The sequence below is a fragment of the Apteryx rowi genome, unplaced genomic scaffold, assembly GCF_003343035.1.
Source record: "Apteryx rowi isolate R43461 unplaced genomic scaffold, aptRow1 scaffold_247, whole genome shotgun sequence".
NCBI classification, from domain to species: Eukaryota; Metazoa; Chordata; class Aves; order Apterygiformes; family Apterygidae; genus Apteryx; species Apteryx rowi.
The window spans coordinates 285,570-302,905 of NW_020448830.1; the positions used below are offsets into that span (position 1 = coordinate 285,570).

The 17,336-nt window shown below is 47.5% G+C and overlaps 1 protein-coding gene across 1 annotated transcript; it reads left to right on the forward strand.

Moving 5' to 3' along the window:
* The first annotated feature begins 116 nt into the window (after positions 1-116).
* Positions 117-4,556, forward strand: KLF10 (Kruppel like factor 10). The gene is made up of 4 exons (XM_026066755.1): positions 117-422; positions 826-1,065; positions 1,176-2,076; positions 3,019-4,556. The coding sequence occupies exons 2-4, from the start codon at positions 835-837 to the stop codon at positions 3,276-3,278; spliced, it is 1,392 nt and encodes a 463-aa protein (XP_025922540.1). The 5' UTR covers positions 117-422; positions 826-834; the 3' UTR covers positions 3,279-4,556.
* The last annotated feature ends 12,780 nt before the right edge of the window (positions 4,557-17,336 follow it).

Genomic DNA, 17,336 nt, shown 5'->3' on the forward strand with positions numbered 1-17,336 from the left:
CCCTCCCTCCCTCCCGAATTACTCAGAGGGTGGTTAAGCCCCAGCGCAAAGATGTGGCTTAGCCGTGGCTCCTCCGGAGCGGCTCAGACACAACTTTCAGAAACGCGGCTTTTCCGCCCAGTCTGACCCGCTCAGGGGAGACCCAGCCAGCAGCGGGGCACGGCGTTCCCTTGAAATCAAAAGCTGTGTTAAGGGTAGCAGCTTTAACAGCAGGGGCACATAGAGCCTGGAAGACTTTGTGTTTGGTTAGTGCCACGAGGAGATCACCCAGATGGTGAAGATACACACGTATTTCAGTTCTCCATGTTGGTGGTTTTCTGTGTGTCAGTGTGTGTGAGCTTTGAGTATTTTCTGGAACTTTTTTTTGAAAGCTAAAAGCTTTTGAAGGAAATGTGCTTCAGTTTCAGCGTGGTCCCTTTTTGGTATGTCAAAATAAGCACGATATTGATGGCTGTGTTTTAAGCAAATGAAAGAGGGGAGAGGGCGGAAGAAGTCATTTTAGTTTTTTTGAAGATTTTGTAAGGAAGAACTTTCAGACGCTCAACACTTGCAAAACAGAATAACTTAAACTGCTGAAGAATAAAGGGGGGAGTTCTTTTTGTCTGAAGAAACTTCATAATCTTTACCAGATGACCAGATTTCCCTCCCAACTTCATAAAAATATTACATAATGAAGAAAGAGGACAGGAAAATGCAGACATACCAAACATTATCAAGCATATGTGTTTTGTACAGGTTGTGGTGGTTTTTATGATGCCTTCGGACAACAATGAAATATTGAAACTTGGGGCGAAGCTCAAAACTTTTTTTCTTTTTATCTAACAGGAGAAAGAAATGGAGATGATAACTGAGAAACAGAGAGATACCAGGTATTTCTGGAACAATACTCCTGAAAAAAGTGATTATGAGGCTGTAGAGGCCCTTATATCTATGAGTTGCAACTGGAAATCAGACTTCAAAAAATATGCAGAAATGAGGCCTATAACTCCAGCATCTGATATGTCAGAAGACAGTGATGAGACTTTGCTTCCTGGAACAGCAGACTTCAATGCTATACCAGCATTTGTAAGTTTTTAATATTTTTTTGTGTGTGTGTGTGTGTGTGTGTGTGTGTTTAACAATGTTTGGTAATATGCTGATAACAATATCCCCCTTTGCCTTTCTCCCCTGCTTAGTGCCTGACTCCACCCTACAGCCCTTCTGATTTTGAGATGTCTCAAATAATTCATCCGCTGGCACCAGCGCCATCTACAGTGCAATGCAAATCGTCTGCTGAGACTACAAAGCCTCCTCTTGCTGCACCTCGTAAAGAGGCTGAGAGGTCTCCAGCACCGAGGCCTTTGAAAGCTCAAGCAACAAGTGTTATTCGCCATACTGCTGATGCTCAGCTTTGCAATCGCAAAACCTGTCCAGTGAGAACAGCCAGTGTGCTAAAATACCAGGAGAGTGTTTCAAGAGAAACAAATAACAAACAGAACAATGAAGCAAAACATTTGGTTCCTTCGGCTGCACTCTCTAACAGAGCGAGTCATGAAAGTAGTGAACTGCCAGCTGTAGAAGGAAAAACTGCAGAACCAGCTGTCAGTCCTGTGCCCTTGACAAAGCCTGCAATCAGTAGAGCTGAGGCTGTTTCTGGATCAGCACAGCAGTCAGCAGTGATGGCACCACCGTGCCCTGTCCAAGGAAGTGGAGTCCCCCCTGTGCCGGTAATTTGCCAGATGGTCCCCCTGCCTACAAACAACTCTGTTGTGACAGCAGTAGTGCCCAACCCGACGCCAAGCCAGCAGCCAGCTCTCTGTCAGCCCATGGTGTTCATGGGTACACAAGTTCCCAAAGGTGCAGTTATGTTTGTTGTGCCCCAGCCAGCTGTGCAGAACACAAAGGCTCCAATTATTAGTCCCAATGGCACAAAACTCTCGCCTATTGCCCCTGCTCCTGGCTTCATACCTTCCGCAGCCAAAGTGACTCATCCGGTTGATTCTTCAAGAATAAGAAGTCACATTTGCAACTACCCAGGATGTGGGAAAACCTACTTCAAGAGCTCCCATCTGAAGGCTCATGTCAGAACACACACAGGTTGGTCACTGTTGCTGGATGTTAATAATTTGTGTAGAAAGCTGTGGCTGTGCACTGCTTGTTAAGGTTCTAGTGTTACTGGATTTCTTCATGGAACAAATTATGAAGCAGCAATGAAATATTTCTTCTGCTAGTGCACATTATAATGCCACCTCATCTTTGACAGGAAGTCTCCCAGAGGGGAAGTTGATTCAGCAGTTTATTTGTGCTGGATGTTCTTACGTGTCAGAAGGCATTCAGTAGCCTGTCTTAAGTGTTGGAAGCAAGGGCTTGTCCAAATGTATATGCTTTTCCATAGTAGCTTATCAGACATCTCCACAAGACTGCCTTTGTCAGAAGTGGATAAAATTTCAGAGTAAAGAGATTTTCTCATGAAAGAATATAATTATCCACTCCAAACTATTCCTGTGTTGGTTATCTTAGAATAATTTCTCCAAGCAGATAAACTTCAGTTTTTAATCACAGTAGCAAAAGGAGTCACGTATGCTTTCACGTTGGCTTACAGTGCCCTACCAGAGCTCTGTTACATAAAAATGGGACTAATGTTATTACAGGTTGCATTTCAGGAGGTCATTTTGGTAATGCTAAGTCATCATAATCTACAGTACATGTAGAGCTGAGGGTGAACATTCAGCTGTTTTGAGACATAAAGAATGTCTTGAATTCTTTGTTTTCCAGAAGATGTTTAACCCTTTGTACTACCTAGCTTTGATAGTGAGTCTTCATGTTTCTATCTAAGTATATAAACACATTTTTTTTCCACATTGCATATCTATATATTTATATGTACTTAGATATATATCAATAAAAATAACATTTATGTAGATTTTGGTTCAGCTGTCATAATAGAAACTTTTTACAAAAAGTCAAAAGTCAAGGCAATAGTACTGTCGCTCAGTACTCATGAATTTTTTTCATCTCCCCCCCCCCTCCCCCCCCCAGGAGAAAAGCCCTTTAGTTGTAGTTGGAAAGGCTGTGACAGAAGGTTTGCACGTTCTGATGAACTGTCTCGTCATCGCCGAACGCACACTGGTGAGAAGAAGTTTGCCTGCCCCATGTGTGAGCGGCGGTTCATGAGGAGCGACCACTTAACGAAACACGCACGTCGCCACTTATCAGCTAAGAAGTTACCAAACTGGCAAATGGAAGTGAGCAAACTAAATGATATTGCTGTACCGCCTACATCTGCAACTGCACAGTGAAAGAACTTACCTTGAAGATGGTGGTATTAACTGTTGTCACTGGAATATGCCAGTTAAAAAGTAGGCTTTTGCTCCAGGTCTGTGATTCTCCAGTGCTGCTGATGGTACTGCAGCAGAGAGGCAAAGGCAGTCTGTGCTCGGTCACAAAAAATGTTGCTGAGAGAACCAGTGGCTGTGGAAGAGCGAGTGTCTTTTGCTCTGGAAAGGAGAGAGAGAAAGTAAAGGTTCTAGAGCAGAGCAGCACACACTGCAAGTTTTGAATTTTGCAAATTATTCATATATACTATAGATTGGCCAAGCATAGATGTTACTGAAGGTTTGCTGCTGATGCTTGAGACCAATGCAAATTTTAAATTTCAGTTGTGGATCTTCAGTAGAACACAGATTAGAAAAACAACAATGTATGGGTGCATACTTAGAAGCCCAGGATGCACCTGTGTAAGATAATCTAAATCAGTTTTCCTACTTTTGTCACCTTTTCTTGGTAGGATTTCCCCCTCTCTCCCTCCCCCCCATGCATTCTCAGGCCCAGTCATGAGGAATGATTTGGTGCCAAACTCCTGGGGATTTAGGCCTAACCTCCTGCACAGGGTGTTTAACATATCAAGTATACCAGCTTTATACTACTGTCCAAAGGGGGGTTTGAATGTGGGTTAAGGGCAGCCAAATGGGCAGATGGAGGGTAGAGAAAGTTTCTGAATCCTCATGAGCTTTCTTGTAATATTTTCCCAGCTTCTTTTGAAAGCTTTGTGATTATTACAATTGGTTATACTTAGGCATCATGTGATGCTTCTGCTTTTGTGTTGCTTATGGATTCCTTTAAACCTTCTCAAAATTCTGTATCGCTGCATTTTTCATAAACAGATACAGTGCACTTTTAATTAAAAAAAAATGTAACTGTAAACTACTTGGGTTGATTAAGAAGGAGAAACAAGAATCTTAGACTTCTTGATGGTGTTAATTCTTTGAAAGATGGTTTAATACTAGAGATGGAATATGGATGTATTCTGTATTGTATTAAATTAGAAAGTCAAGTGATTTGAAAAGTAAAATGAGTCAGTAAAGACACCAGCCCTGACTTAAAACTAGATTTTGTGGTAAATAATGCATCAACTTTCACTATTTCTATTTTATCATATTATACTGAGGACACATATCAGAAAGTGAACAGTTTGAAAATAGTGTATTAGATATGCTCTTTTGTGACTACTTAAAAGATTTGCACATTTCTTATGTTGTACTTTATACTTTGTTTACAATAAAAACAGTTTTCTTTAATACGGACCTCTCTTTTCCCTCTTCTTTGTAACAGAACTTGATTAGTGGTATTTCCTTGCGTGGAAAATAATCTGAAAAGTATAGTGTCTATCAGTGTCTGTCTTGACCAATGAGACTGTCTTTCTTAATATTTGATTTATAGGCTCTATAAAGCCAACTTGACTGGAATTTGAAGTCAGCACGCTTACTATCTTGAGTCTTTCTTCTTTTCCCCCCTCTTCCCCCCCACCCCTTTCCCCAGGCACCCAAAAATCAATGTGCTTATATGGGCCATTATAACACTGGTCAAAAATATTTCTTTTTTTTGCTACTCATGGAATTGCAATTTCTTCTCCAGAATGAAATCCAGCCCCCTATTTTAGATGGCCAGGCCATGCAGATGAAGGTGCTGGACTTCCCCTGTATGGTACAGGATTYGGATTCCTACGAGGCATCGCGTACAGCTAGCCAGAAAGCAACAGTGAGACAGAGATGTGTACAGAGTCTCACCGTTCTCTAGGATATGGGCGTTCATCTAGGATATGGATCCTGTCCACAGTCTACTGGCTGCAGTAGACCCATAGGCAGAGTGCGCTGTGGGTTTTGCACCCCCTCAGGTTCAGGAGGGAACTGAACTCAAGTCTCTGACTTCCCAAGCAAGCGCTCTAGATGCTGTTGTTGTATAAATGGCAAGGAGGAAAGGGAGTTTCTGCACCATGACCATCTCTGCTGCCTGTGTCCTCCACAGAAAAAGCAGCTGCCGGCTCTTCTCACGCGGCAGCTGGCTCTGGGGGTGTGTGAGGGGCAGGCTCTGTGAGCACCTACAGATTGGTCACCTTTGAGGAGGCTGGCAGAAGAAAGCCTGTTTCTGGATCCCAGTCAAGTATAGACATGAACTAGGCATTGAACTGCTCAGTTGTCAAGACTATGACACTTTAAGAAACTTAAGGTGGAAAATCCTGAGGCACAGCCAATTCGTGGTCAGTAACCCTCGGCAGTGCCCACCTCGCTTGTACGGGCACGGTTGCTTCATACGAGACGGCTGCAGCTTAGATCAACGAGACAAAGAGCAGCATCCTGTCAGCCTTGTCTATGTTAAGGCAGTGCTGCAAAGATTTGACTTTGCTGCTACTAGTGGAGGTGAGACAATCATCACAAAGAGGAATTTGCCAGTATGGATTAGGTACCAGAAACTTCTTGTGCTTAAACGTTGCAGATGTCATGTACGCTGCCTCTGCACCCTGGTGTGTTTCTAGTGCTAGTTGTGGAGCCGGAGCATTAGCAACAGCAGGAGGAAGGTCTTAACAGCACCAAAAACCCCAGACCCTCTCCAAACTCTATAACGACAGAAAGGAGGAGTCGGTGATACAGGTGGCCCTTCATGAGGACGAATACATGCAAAGCAATTATTTTATCCCAGTACGTGCACATTCATTTCTACCCCTTGGCATTGTCAATGTATCCAAACAACACACTGCACCCAGCACCCGCCCAACAGCTGGAGTGTTATATTGCTCCCGAAACAGGCACATCTTCTGTCTCAGGTAAATATGTCAGGTCAAATCTTCAGGTAATGTAGGTCTATTAGAGTCAGTGAATTAATGGTAATTAAACACCCACTGAGCAAAGCGAAATGTTTGATGGCAGAGCTCTGCACAGTGTGCAGAGGTGGAATTATTCACCAGAAAAAGGCTTCCAGAAACCAAGGCATTTCTGTGAACAAAATACAGTAAAATTTCTCACTTTCAATGCAGAATTTAACAGTGAGGAAATGCACCTTTGATTAGTTCCATCTGAGGACAGGATCATGATTGTGAATCTACCTCACATACAGCTTTTTTAAAGCTTAACCATAGAAGCAAACACTGGAAATTAAACCAGTTAATCAAGTGTTTAATCCAAATCTAATCTGGAAAATGTAGTTGAAATCCAGGACGGTATTATTAGTCACCTTTTTACTGCTGAATTTATCAGGCAATCAGATTTTGTTGCATGGTGGGAAACCTCGGTGGTTGTAGTGAGTGTCTTCAAAATTATTTTGAGATTTCTCCAGATTTCTGCAAGGAATTATGTTTCCCTTACTCTTCCATTTAAAACACAAACGCACCTCTGATTTTATCCTCCTGCGTGTGATGTGGAGGGCACGAGGATGAAGCCAAGCACTCCCGGCGAGCCCCGGCGCCGGGTCGTACCAGGATGCAAGCCCTCCCGGTGGGGGAGCGGGAGCAGAGGGCCGGGGCGGCGGGGTGGGCCGTGCTCGCCGTCCCCTTCTGGGGAAGCCGCTCGCTGGGGTGAGCCGGGGGGCAGAGAACGGCCCCGGGAGCTGCTCGGCCGCGCGGCTCCGAGGGGGTCCAAGGCCTCGGCCGGGAGGGAGCCGCAAAACCCACTGGCTGTTTGCGCAGCTCCAAGCCGTCCTTGGGAGCCAGGCAGGGAGCTGCAAAGTGGCACGGGGTGGGAGGTTGGGGGTGCTTGGGAGATGGGGGCAGCGCAGGGGCGCGCGAGCGGCCGGCTCGGCTCAGCTCAGCTCAGCTCAGTGCGGCCGCCGTGGGTAACGGAGAGGCGACGGTGGCAGGAGCACTGGGGGGCCCAGCCAGCACCGGGACTTCACAGTACGTGCAGGGACTGAGCAGCTGTTGGTGCTCGAGGGATGTTAATCTGCTCAGAGGGGATGAAGGGAAGGCTGGAAAAAATACTCATTTTCCCTTGTGGTTTAGGAACAATAATTTCCATTACTGCAGAAGCATTTGCGGGAGGCTCAGATGCTATGCAAGTGAACTAATATGTATTTTAAAAGAAAGGGGTCCCGAGATGGGGCCGCTCACTGGGAGCTGGCCGCGCACGGGGCCGGTGCCAAGGCGAGAACCGGGGCAGCTCTTAGGCTTGCCTTGCCGGGAGGCTGCGAGAGCTCGATCTGCCGAGCTTTTTCCGGCCGAGCTTCACCATGCAGCAGTGCTATCCAGGACTGCCTTAACCAGCCAGGACCACGGCGCTGGCGGAGGCCCCGCGCGGCTCGGCAGCCGGGTYGAGTGCCACGCTGCAGACGTGGCATTCGCCTGGGAGCCGGGAGGAGGCTTTCGCCGGTGGCTGGCCTTAGGCTTGCACGCCACATGCCGAAACATACGGTATCCCCCTGGCAGCTCACCGCCGTGACTGTAAATAGATGATTCATTCGTCTGCTTTGGCAACAAACTTCTATCACCAAGGAAACACTTGCAAGCTGTCAGAAAAGTTATAGCACAAAATCAGGTCAAGAGACACGACGAGTGATTGAATATATGTATTACAGGCTCGCGCTACCTACTGCTTTGCATCACGGACTTACCTCAAGAGAAAAAGCGCCGCTGGTCGGAGGGGTTAATACTCAAACAGAGCAAATGTCCTGGGATGTGTCTTACGAGGTAGCAGAGCGCATCGTTCAGGGCTTACATGCTGTCTTTTCCAGGGATATTTTGGTCTGGAATGTATTCTGTTTTCACTGGAAGAAAATTTGATACTTAAGCAATAAGAAGGCAAGAACAAAGCGCTTCTCTAGCCATCTCGTTGCATTCATGAAAATGCACAGGCTGAACTTGCTAACGCGCTTGCTATATTGTGATATAAATCAAGTAATAAAAATGCAAAATGCATTAAATAATTCAGAATCTTCATCAGGATAGCCCAGCTTTGATGAAACTCTGTATTGCCTTGTGTATCCTCCCGTGAAAGTCAAAGCAATTTCCTTGGAAGGAGAATCCTGCTGTTCCCCGTTTCACCTCTTTTTGGGGTTTCGAGAGAGAGTGAGGTGTTAGCATGGCAATGACTGCACAGATGAACTGATTTCGCCTTCCCGGGAATGCCTCTGTGCTAGGAGCTGTGCCACGGCCCCGAGCACCCCCGGCCTCAGCTAAACCTTCCCCAGAGCCCGCGCGAGACTCACCGTGCTCCGAATATTTGAGGTTTAGAGCCTCTCCTCTCTGCCCAGCTCGTCTCCCGAAGGCTTATAACGCGTTTAGGAGGGACTAACATTTGTCAAGTCTATTTTTTAGAATCTTCACAAACTTACCATTTCATTAATGCAGTCTGGGCTGAAATCCATCAAGTTGTCATCATTTAATTGTGAATCCTGTGATCTCTGAAGTGATCATTACATGACTGACACTTGGCATTTACTGTGAACAGAAATCTCAGACATTTTAAACACTTTTGCTTGGGAGATAGGGCTTTTAATGTTTAATTGCCTACTCGGCGGTTGAAAAATACAACCTCCGCCTCCCCAAAATGCAGAGGAAAATTGAGAGTATCATCGCACTCAGTCTGACCAGAATTAAAGAAAACAATATACAAAGAAAACATTAATGGCCTGAAAAGTCAGAATCTCCATTTTCTAAGGGGATAGTTAGAAAGTTAACAAAAAGTTCATCAGGCAAGCCAGGAGAAAGCCTTTCCCGGACCAGCTGTCAGCCGCTGCTTAGCATCAGTCATTTATTGTGTTCAGCAGGAGCAGCCACTAAATAAAAAGACAGTGAGAAGCGGCAGCATTGCGAGGGAACAAGCAGAGCAGACGTCTTCAAATAAATGGTGTAATCAGCTTAATTAAGACATAATTCTTGATCGGCTCTAATCAGCGTTCGTCAGATAACCCTGAATAAGGGGGGAGGGACTGGAAAGGCAGACGTGAGCGGGAGGTTAGCCGAAGGGAGCCTCGTGTTCCCACCTGGAGAGGGGAGCGTTTACCTGGAGAGCGCGGCAGGGGCATTGGCATGACGTTCCCCCCCCTCTGCCGTACAGCCCGCCCACGGTGCTGCATCGCGCCGCTGTTTTGGCTGGGTTATTGAGCAACCAGCCAGGGGAAAGAGCTTCCCGCCTTCTGCTGGAGCGCAGGCAGTTTTGTTTCATTTTTTCCTCCCCGAGTGCTTGGAGGGAGTCCTGATGGGGGGTCTCTTGCTTTCCACAAGCCCTGGAGGAGCGCAATCTCTCCGAGACCTCCCCGCCGCGGTCAGACCTGGCTGGGGTTAGCCGCCGGCTTCATGAATTACGAGAAAAGCTGGCAGCAGCTCAGGGAGGCGATGCGATCACCTCCGTTTTGTTTCACCGGGAAACCGCGTTGACAAAATGTCTTGCTGTTTTCTGAAATGACGGGAAAACCTGGCATCCCTGGTTAATTCTCAAACCAATAAACAAATCAGAAATATTCACCATTGGACTAAGAAGGAAAAATAAACCGTTATTGTCTTTAAGTACTCAGAGGGAGGTAGGGTGAGTGGAAAGGACACGTGTTGGCCTAGCTAGTGCTGCATGTGTCCTGCACAGATTCATTTTAACAATAACCTTTGCAGCCATGCGATAGCAGGAAGTATTTTAAGTCTTTCCATAGGAAACCCTCATAAGCAGCTAGCTGCGGATCTGCAGCTGGTGGGTTCTTTTCCATTTATGCAAGAGACTTTTCAGTTCCCTGTTTAAATGAAGCAACAAGTCCGATGAGTCTATGATGAGTCACTGGGCCAGGAAAAAAGCTGCAGGAAGACTGGACTATTTATAAAATGCAAAAGAAAGAAAGGAAATATGTTCTAGATGCAGCTAGATCTGGAAGGAGACTCGAACTTCTTCTGCAGGATTGTGTATTCCCAGGCCCCGGAAGGAGGAACTCCCAGGAAGGAGGGAGGAGCTGCTGGCAGGACATACGTGCTCTTTTGGGCGGGTGAGACAGGACGCACGAATTCACATTTCCTGGACCAGCAGGTGCTGCAGAGCCTCTCGGGCGCGGGGAGAACGTGAATGAGGCGAGCCGAGCTAGCGCACGCGCTCCGCCGCGGCGGCGAAGGCGTCGGCAGTGGCGCGCTCGAGGCGGCTCCTCCGGAGGCAGGTCGCCTCCCTAGGGTTGACATCCGAGACGCGCCGCGATCGCGACTGCTTGGGTTGTGTTTGGGCAGGGGAAAACACAGCTGTGAAGAAGACAACGCCGGGGCGTTAGGAGGCCGCCTGCGAGGCGCCACTGGAGTCGGGCGCAGGTGATTAGACCGTGCCGGTGCACATCCCACTGTCAGTGGGATTTCTATATAGCCAATGAGATTTAATATGTTTAAGAGTTTACTTAGGCCCTAGCTTCATGAAGTGCTGAATCCGGGGAAGAAAGAGGTTGGATCTTTAGTGTTTACAGGGTAATTTCTCTTGATTCAGTGTACACAAGTCCAAAAATTGCTCAGTACTGCTTGCGCACAGTGTTTGCACGCCATTTCAGGCTTTGGACGGATAGCAGGGCCATGACGAAGCGCTGTGAGCTAGATGACAACTCTTCCACTAGTGAGTCATTAAAGAAATCACCCAAATCAGTGCGTTTCTGGGGCGAAAACAAAGGGATGCCTCACTGGAGTGAAGTTTGGTGTGCCAAAGTTAGCAGAATTGCCTGCCCTTGTTACCTGCAACCTTTAGGGAAAAAATGGCAAACAATCTGTATGTGCTTAAAGTACTGTTAATACATAATAAACAACAACAACAAAAAAAAACAACAACAAAAAGGGTTTCTGTGAAGGTATTTCAATAGTTTCCACTGCTGTCATCATTTGAAACTCTGCAGAAGTATTAATGGATTTAGTTTTGCAGCCTTCCTGGTGGGAAGGAGACAATTCCTCAGCAGCATAACTTGCATCGTTACACATACACGATTACACATTGTCATACATGCACACCAGCATAACATCTTGGCATAATCGCTTCATATCTAACAAAAGGGGCTCTGACTCCTGAAAGCATTTGAGCATATGCTGAAGCCATTCCAACACTAAAGCAAACTTTTAATTGAACTGAAAAGTGTTGTTTTCCTGAACGACTTATTTAAATAAAAATCATCACTGCAATAAGGAATCAATTTGTTTTATTTCTATGCATTGCTAATGTAGCTGGTTGGACTGAATAGCTTATAAAACAAACCATTTATTTTGTTCGAGTAGCATTGTAGTCTGGTAAAATGGATGGGCTCAGAGCTCTCGCGAAGGCACTACCTAATTCCACAAAGATTTAGCAAGGCTTGCTGGGTCTGACACTTCCAAAATGAGTTTCAGAAGTTATTACCTTCTCTGCTTGACTTTGGTGCCAGTCAGGAAAGCCTGTGGTAGTTAAGCACAATTTCGAGACAAGCCTTGGTGTCGGTATCTGACTGGCAATATTTAGGGCTTCGTTCTGCCGACCTCTTACCCGCCGGTCTTGGGCACCAAGCCCTTGTGGTATGGTTACTCTGTGCACGTTTCCAGTTCTCGCCTTTACTGACAAGTGTGATAAAAACCTGCCCGGCGTAGCTGGTTAGCCTAGCCTTCAGCAGTGCTGGGGCTCAATGGCAGGGACTGCTCTCTGCTTCCCTCCCGCTCTGCGTCCAGCAGCTGGGGAGGATGGAGATCCCTTCCGTCCTGGCGGCATGGCGCGGCGTGGGCTGCGACGCCTCCTCGCGCACCGGCATCGGGAGCCGCGGCCAAGGCATGGCCCAGGCACTGATTAATTTAATGAATGCTGATGTAACGGGAGCTCTTTACAACCCTGAGCACTGATTACAATGTAATTTCAGTGCTGGGTTTGAAGCCACAGGACTCTCTTAATGTCACTGGAGTCAAATGAAATGTTGCTATTAATTTACCCTTTTACCTTTCTGTCTGGTCTTTTTGGTACTTTTTGTTTAAATGCTGATTCTCTTTTTCTGTTTTCCTCACTGCTGTCCATTTCTTTCTCCCTTGTTGAATGATAACAAGCAAGTTGAATTCCCCATCCTCTCCCCAGCTGCTGTGCCACCATGCATTTGGTGCATGCTCTTCACAGGAGGAAGTTGAATGCTTCGATATGCTGGATTGCATTTTAAAGTTTTGACAAACACTGATATTTACCATGGCAACAACACCAATACAATATAGCCCTGAACGCAAATCTTTCTCTTAGAGAAACAAACATAACTCTACAATGTCAGCTGCTTTTTAAACAGCTGTTTAATTGCAGATGAGATACCTTATGGCAGTTCTTAGTTTAGAGATGTGACTACCATTGTCCCACAAGTTCCCTTCCCTCCAAAAAATTTGTTCCCCTTTTTGTTCTGCCAGATAAGTTAATTTTCACCGCATCTTTTGAAAGGCTTTGTGAGACCTTCCCAAGTTGCTCTGTCTCATTTGTAAAGGTATCTGTATTTCGTGGGCTGGCAGACGTGCCTGTCTGCACCGTGTTGCACAGCGCCTTGTTATCTGCGAGACGCGCTGCCTTATCCATCCATCAGTGAGTTACTGAATAGAGCTCAGCTAACTATTAAAATCTCAGTAGCAACCATTCATTTACACAGGGCGAGTGGAAGGAATGTGCCTGACATAATGACAGATTGGTTAAAAATTACTTCAGTACTTTTGCGCTGAAGACTTGGGCACTAGGGAAAGAGGCTAGAACATATCTGAGGCAGTGAGCACATAATTTAGTTTTGGGGCTTTTTTTTTTGCAATATCCCACATAGGAGCCAGAGGGAAGGTTCGGACTGGTGGGGCTGCAAGAGGGGCGAAAGGGAGGGCTGAAAGGTGGGCGCGGAGGCTCGCAGGGCGCTGTGGGCGCCCCGTGGCGCGGGGAAGGCACGCTGGTCGGCCGGGGAGGGTTGGCAGAGGGAGCGGGGTAACCCCAGGGCGCCCACGGGCCGGGGCCAGGGGCCATGGGCCGTGGCGGGGCTGGAGCTGGCACTGCTGCGGCGTCGTGGGGCAGCGACTGACAGCCCCGGGCTGGGCTGTGATGGGGCCAGGGCTGGGGGGCCCGGCAGGGACGGGGGGCACCCCTGGGGCCGGGCAGTTTTTACCTGCTCCAGCTGCGGGGAGGGGTGTTTGGCCAAGTCCTGCTCTGTGGGTATGTCAGATACAACAAAATTAACTGTCTGAATTTGCTGGACGTGACCTGAAACTCTGCAAAAGGACTAGTTACTGCTTTTGCAAGGACGGCAGCCAGTGCAAAGACCTCCTCGAAGAAGTCCCGCGTTGCTCGGTGGCCGCCTGCCAGGCCCCGTCGGCACCTGGAGACCACCGGCAGCTTGCGCCCCCTCCTCCCCAAACGCATGCTGGCGAATCTCAGATCTGGAAACTTGCTACCTGACACGCTGAAGTGTTAAACTGAGCAGCAACTGAGGGCTCGGCTACCCAGAGAATTAATTTCCAAAGCCACACAAGGCACAGCAAGTGCGGAAGCAGCTCCAGGTAATTGAAGCCGGATCCCCGCTTCCCTGTTATTTACCTATTCATTGGCTACGGTTGAAAATTCAACCATGCCTGCCCGTTTTCATTACAGTCCAATTTCTAAGGAGATCTTGGAAAACTCTTCTAACTCTAAGGCCCCAGGAAGAAAATTAAATCCCTTTTCTTCTTTTCTCCCTGCTGCTTCCTTCAAACAAAAGGTGGTATTCACTCGAGGAGCTTTGCATTCTGATATTACCTGCACAACAGAGTCGGGACTGGCTGAGACAGCTTGTATTTCAGAGAAAAACATATAGTAGTTCCTTTTTTTTTTTTAAATATCCAAAATAGTTTTGGTTTTGCCCTGACATTTTATTCAGAACAAGCACTTACACAGCTCCCAGCTAAGAGGTGCCTGAAAGGGACAACTATTTTACATGATGGTATAAGACACATGAGGTGTCTTCTAGGGCCTTGTAAATCTGCCTTTGGAGTTGTAGCTTTCAGCAATTTGCTATTTTTAATTCAGGATTAAGAGAGAAAATACTTGTGTTCACCAGTGGGGACTGCCAGCTACTATGAATTTGGGGGTCAGAGCCTGAGTTCTTCTCCCTGGGAAAGGCAGATGAGCTCAACCTCATGGCTGCAGCCACTTGCTGATGTCTGCTGGCCACACTACCACTTGCTGACAGCTCTGGTGTAGCGCGGTGGCTCTCACGTCTCCTGGCTTTCTTGTTGCTTTGCTTCTGCCATAACCTGGAAGCTGCCTGGCTTTGAAGCCCTCGTGGCACTGGTCAGACACGGGGCCTGGGCCATGGTGGTGCAGCAAAAGGAGCTACACCAGGAGGAGGTCCGTAGGGGACAGGGGGGCTGCGCTGGCGCCCGGGGCTAGCAGTGGTGCAGGGATTGTGGCCCTGGAGACGGGGGCGGGAGGAAGGGGTTGCAAAGAGGAGAGCTGGTCCGAGGGGTGGTGGGTACGCTGTAGGAGGGGATTTCTCCCAGACATGTTGATGTTTTGGAGTGGTGGCTCACAGTGTTTGAAAACTCGGTTGCCAAGGACCATGCAAAGTCTAAAAGCTGTGGAAATGATGGAGTTAGCTGTAACTCTGCTTCCCTCTCTAATGAGGACATTTTTAATGAGCTTCATGCAAAAAGTCRACACAAATAATGTTTTCCTTTTGTTGTTTTCGTCCTCCGCTCTACTTGAGCGTGTTGGCATTCCCCACGCATTCCTGTAGTTGACTCAGGCTCCTGGGAGGGAGAGCCCAAGGGAGACGGGCCAGAGCAAGAGCTCAGCTTTCTCCGGCTCGGAAACGCAGAGGTCTCAGCTGTGTGCAGTACATTTTCATGTAAGGACCAGAGCCGAAAGTCAGCTCCGAGATTTAGGACTGTAGCTCAGAGACATCACTATTTCCTGTCCATCATTTAGTTTAGAAAGGAGTGTAAGATAAGAATTGTTATCCAGAGATTGTTTTTGTTGTATCTCTTCTTCCTTTTTCCCCTTTCAGAGTTATGAAATCGAGGGCATGAACTCTTCCAGCAGGGAGCTGAGGACTTCTGACAGAAACATCTGCATGTCCTCTGCATAGAGCGATGGGGAGGAAGGGATGAGGATGTCCATTAAGAAGGAGCAGAGAATAGCAGGTGTGGTAATAGCAGCTTCTCTTTTGCTGCTCTTGAGCAGGGAAAGCTGCTGCTTGTGGCTTCTCTAACATCACCTGCAACCAAGTGGGTCCTGAAGGAGGTGGAGGTGGGAGTTGCATGCTGGCAAAATCATCCAGAGGGGTGGCAAACACCAATGTTTTCTGTTTCTTTTTCTTTTTTCTTTTTTTTTTTCCCCACATAGTCCTGAAATCACACAATGCTACTGCAAGGAAGAGGCTGAGGGCAGGGTTGCCAGGGAAGAAAAGCAATTTAGATGACATGGGTGTTCAGCTAATTTTGTGTACGTGAGAAAACTGGACCGTGGGGAGAGGGGGGGGAGGGCAGAGTTACTGCAAGGGCTGAGAGGGACTTCTGTAACACACAGTGTCTCTGCAAAGCACGTCACTATTGCAACTGCATCTGCCTCTGTGTCAGACCCCATGAGCTGCCGTGGTGAGACAAAATATTGTTTGTCACATCTTACTGAAAAAGGGCCTCTCCTTAGCATTCAGAGCTCCTCTTGTAACCCTGAGTGTGAYGTTTGGATGTGTGACAGCCTCCCTCCTTCCATTAAATTTGCCATGTGACACTCTATTTTGCAATTCAAAAAAAAAAAATTGGAGGAAAGCTGCTTGTATTAATTTTTCTTTTGGCATTAGAAAGGCAAATTGCAATTCTCAGCAGATTGGACTGATCTGATTAAATTCTGAGTGGTTCCTGTGCTAATGGCAGCACTTGAGGTAACTCAGTGGAGAGCCAAGAAAATACTGGTTTACTGAGAAATCTGGGAGTTTTATTTTTCAGTCCCTGTAGCTGCTCTGGGAATTTCTCCTCCCGCTTTTTTAGACATTTCTGAATCTAAATATACTGATTTGAAAATGAAGGCATAAACTCTGAACTCACCCATCCCTAGACCTTGGTGTCTGGGACATGACCCCAGTATTTTAGAGAGAAGGTCACTCCATTTCATGAAGTTAGTCTTTCATCAGTCAAGGATTAGAAAGCCTGGGCCTGATTCTTATCTATCACCTGGAGTTTACAAGGGCATTCAGGGGATCATAAATACGGTAGCCTCTATGCAAGTTTGTTACAGGGGAAGTTTTAAGGCTATGGCTGGCCCCCAAAGGCATGAAGAGCCCTGGTAGTTACATGGATGCCTGGATTTGCAGAGTTAATTCTCCAGTGAGTGAGCTATTGTCTATGCTAGTAAAAGATGAAAAGGAAGACCTTCATCCCCTTGCAGCAACACTGATTTCCCTGCAATTGCACTGGTGGAACAAATTTAAGCTGGTAAATAAGAAGCAGGTTCCCAGCAGTAGCAGGCTTGTTCAGAAAGCCTGTGGTCCCACAGCGGGAGCTGTCTCCTGCCCAAGTTGGGTCACTGCGTAACCAGGAGGGCCGGCTCGGAGGGAGCCTGCCTCAGCAGCCAGGACTCCCTCCTGGTGCCGGTCGTGCATCCGATGCAGGTGCTCCCAGCTGGCAAACACACCAGCAAGCCCTGCAGCCTGGGACTGCCCGTCCCTGTGGGGGACCCTCACGCCGAGGGCGGGCAGGTCCTCGTTGTCCATGCCCCGCTACAGGGATTTCCTTGCCCAGCTCTGCCCTTCCTACTGTGAAGGGGAATTGCTCTAGGCTTGCCTGCTGCAGACCGCTGGCTGGCAGACTTCCCTGAGAAATGTGGGCCACCAGGCTGGCCCCTATGGGGCAGGAACAGCCTGGGATGAAATCTGCAGCCTCCTATCTCTGTGTTAACCAAGACGTTGTTGTGGACCAAGCAACTGCCAGCACCCTACAGCAGCACTCGGGAGAGAAAATTACTGTACCTGGCTGTGGTCAACGCTTGGCAAAATCTGCCTGAACCAGCGGTGTGCGAGCATGACTGACAGACTGGGCCTCTCTGGGAATTTAAGCCCTGTCCCAGCCATCCTGAAATCCCAGAGGAGTTTAATTGGGAGCAAAGCACCCCCAGACCTCAGAGCTTTTGTGCACACACAGGGGTTTATGA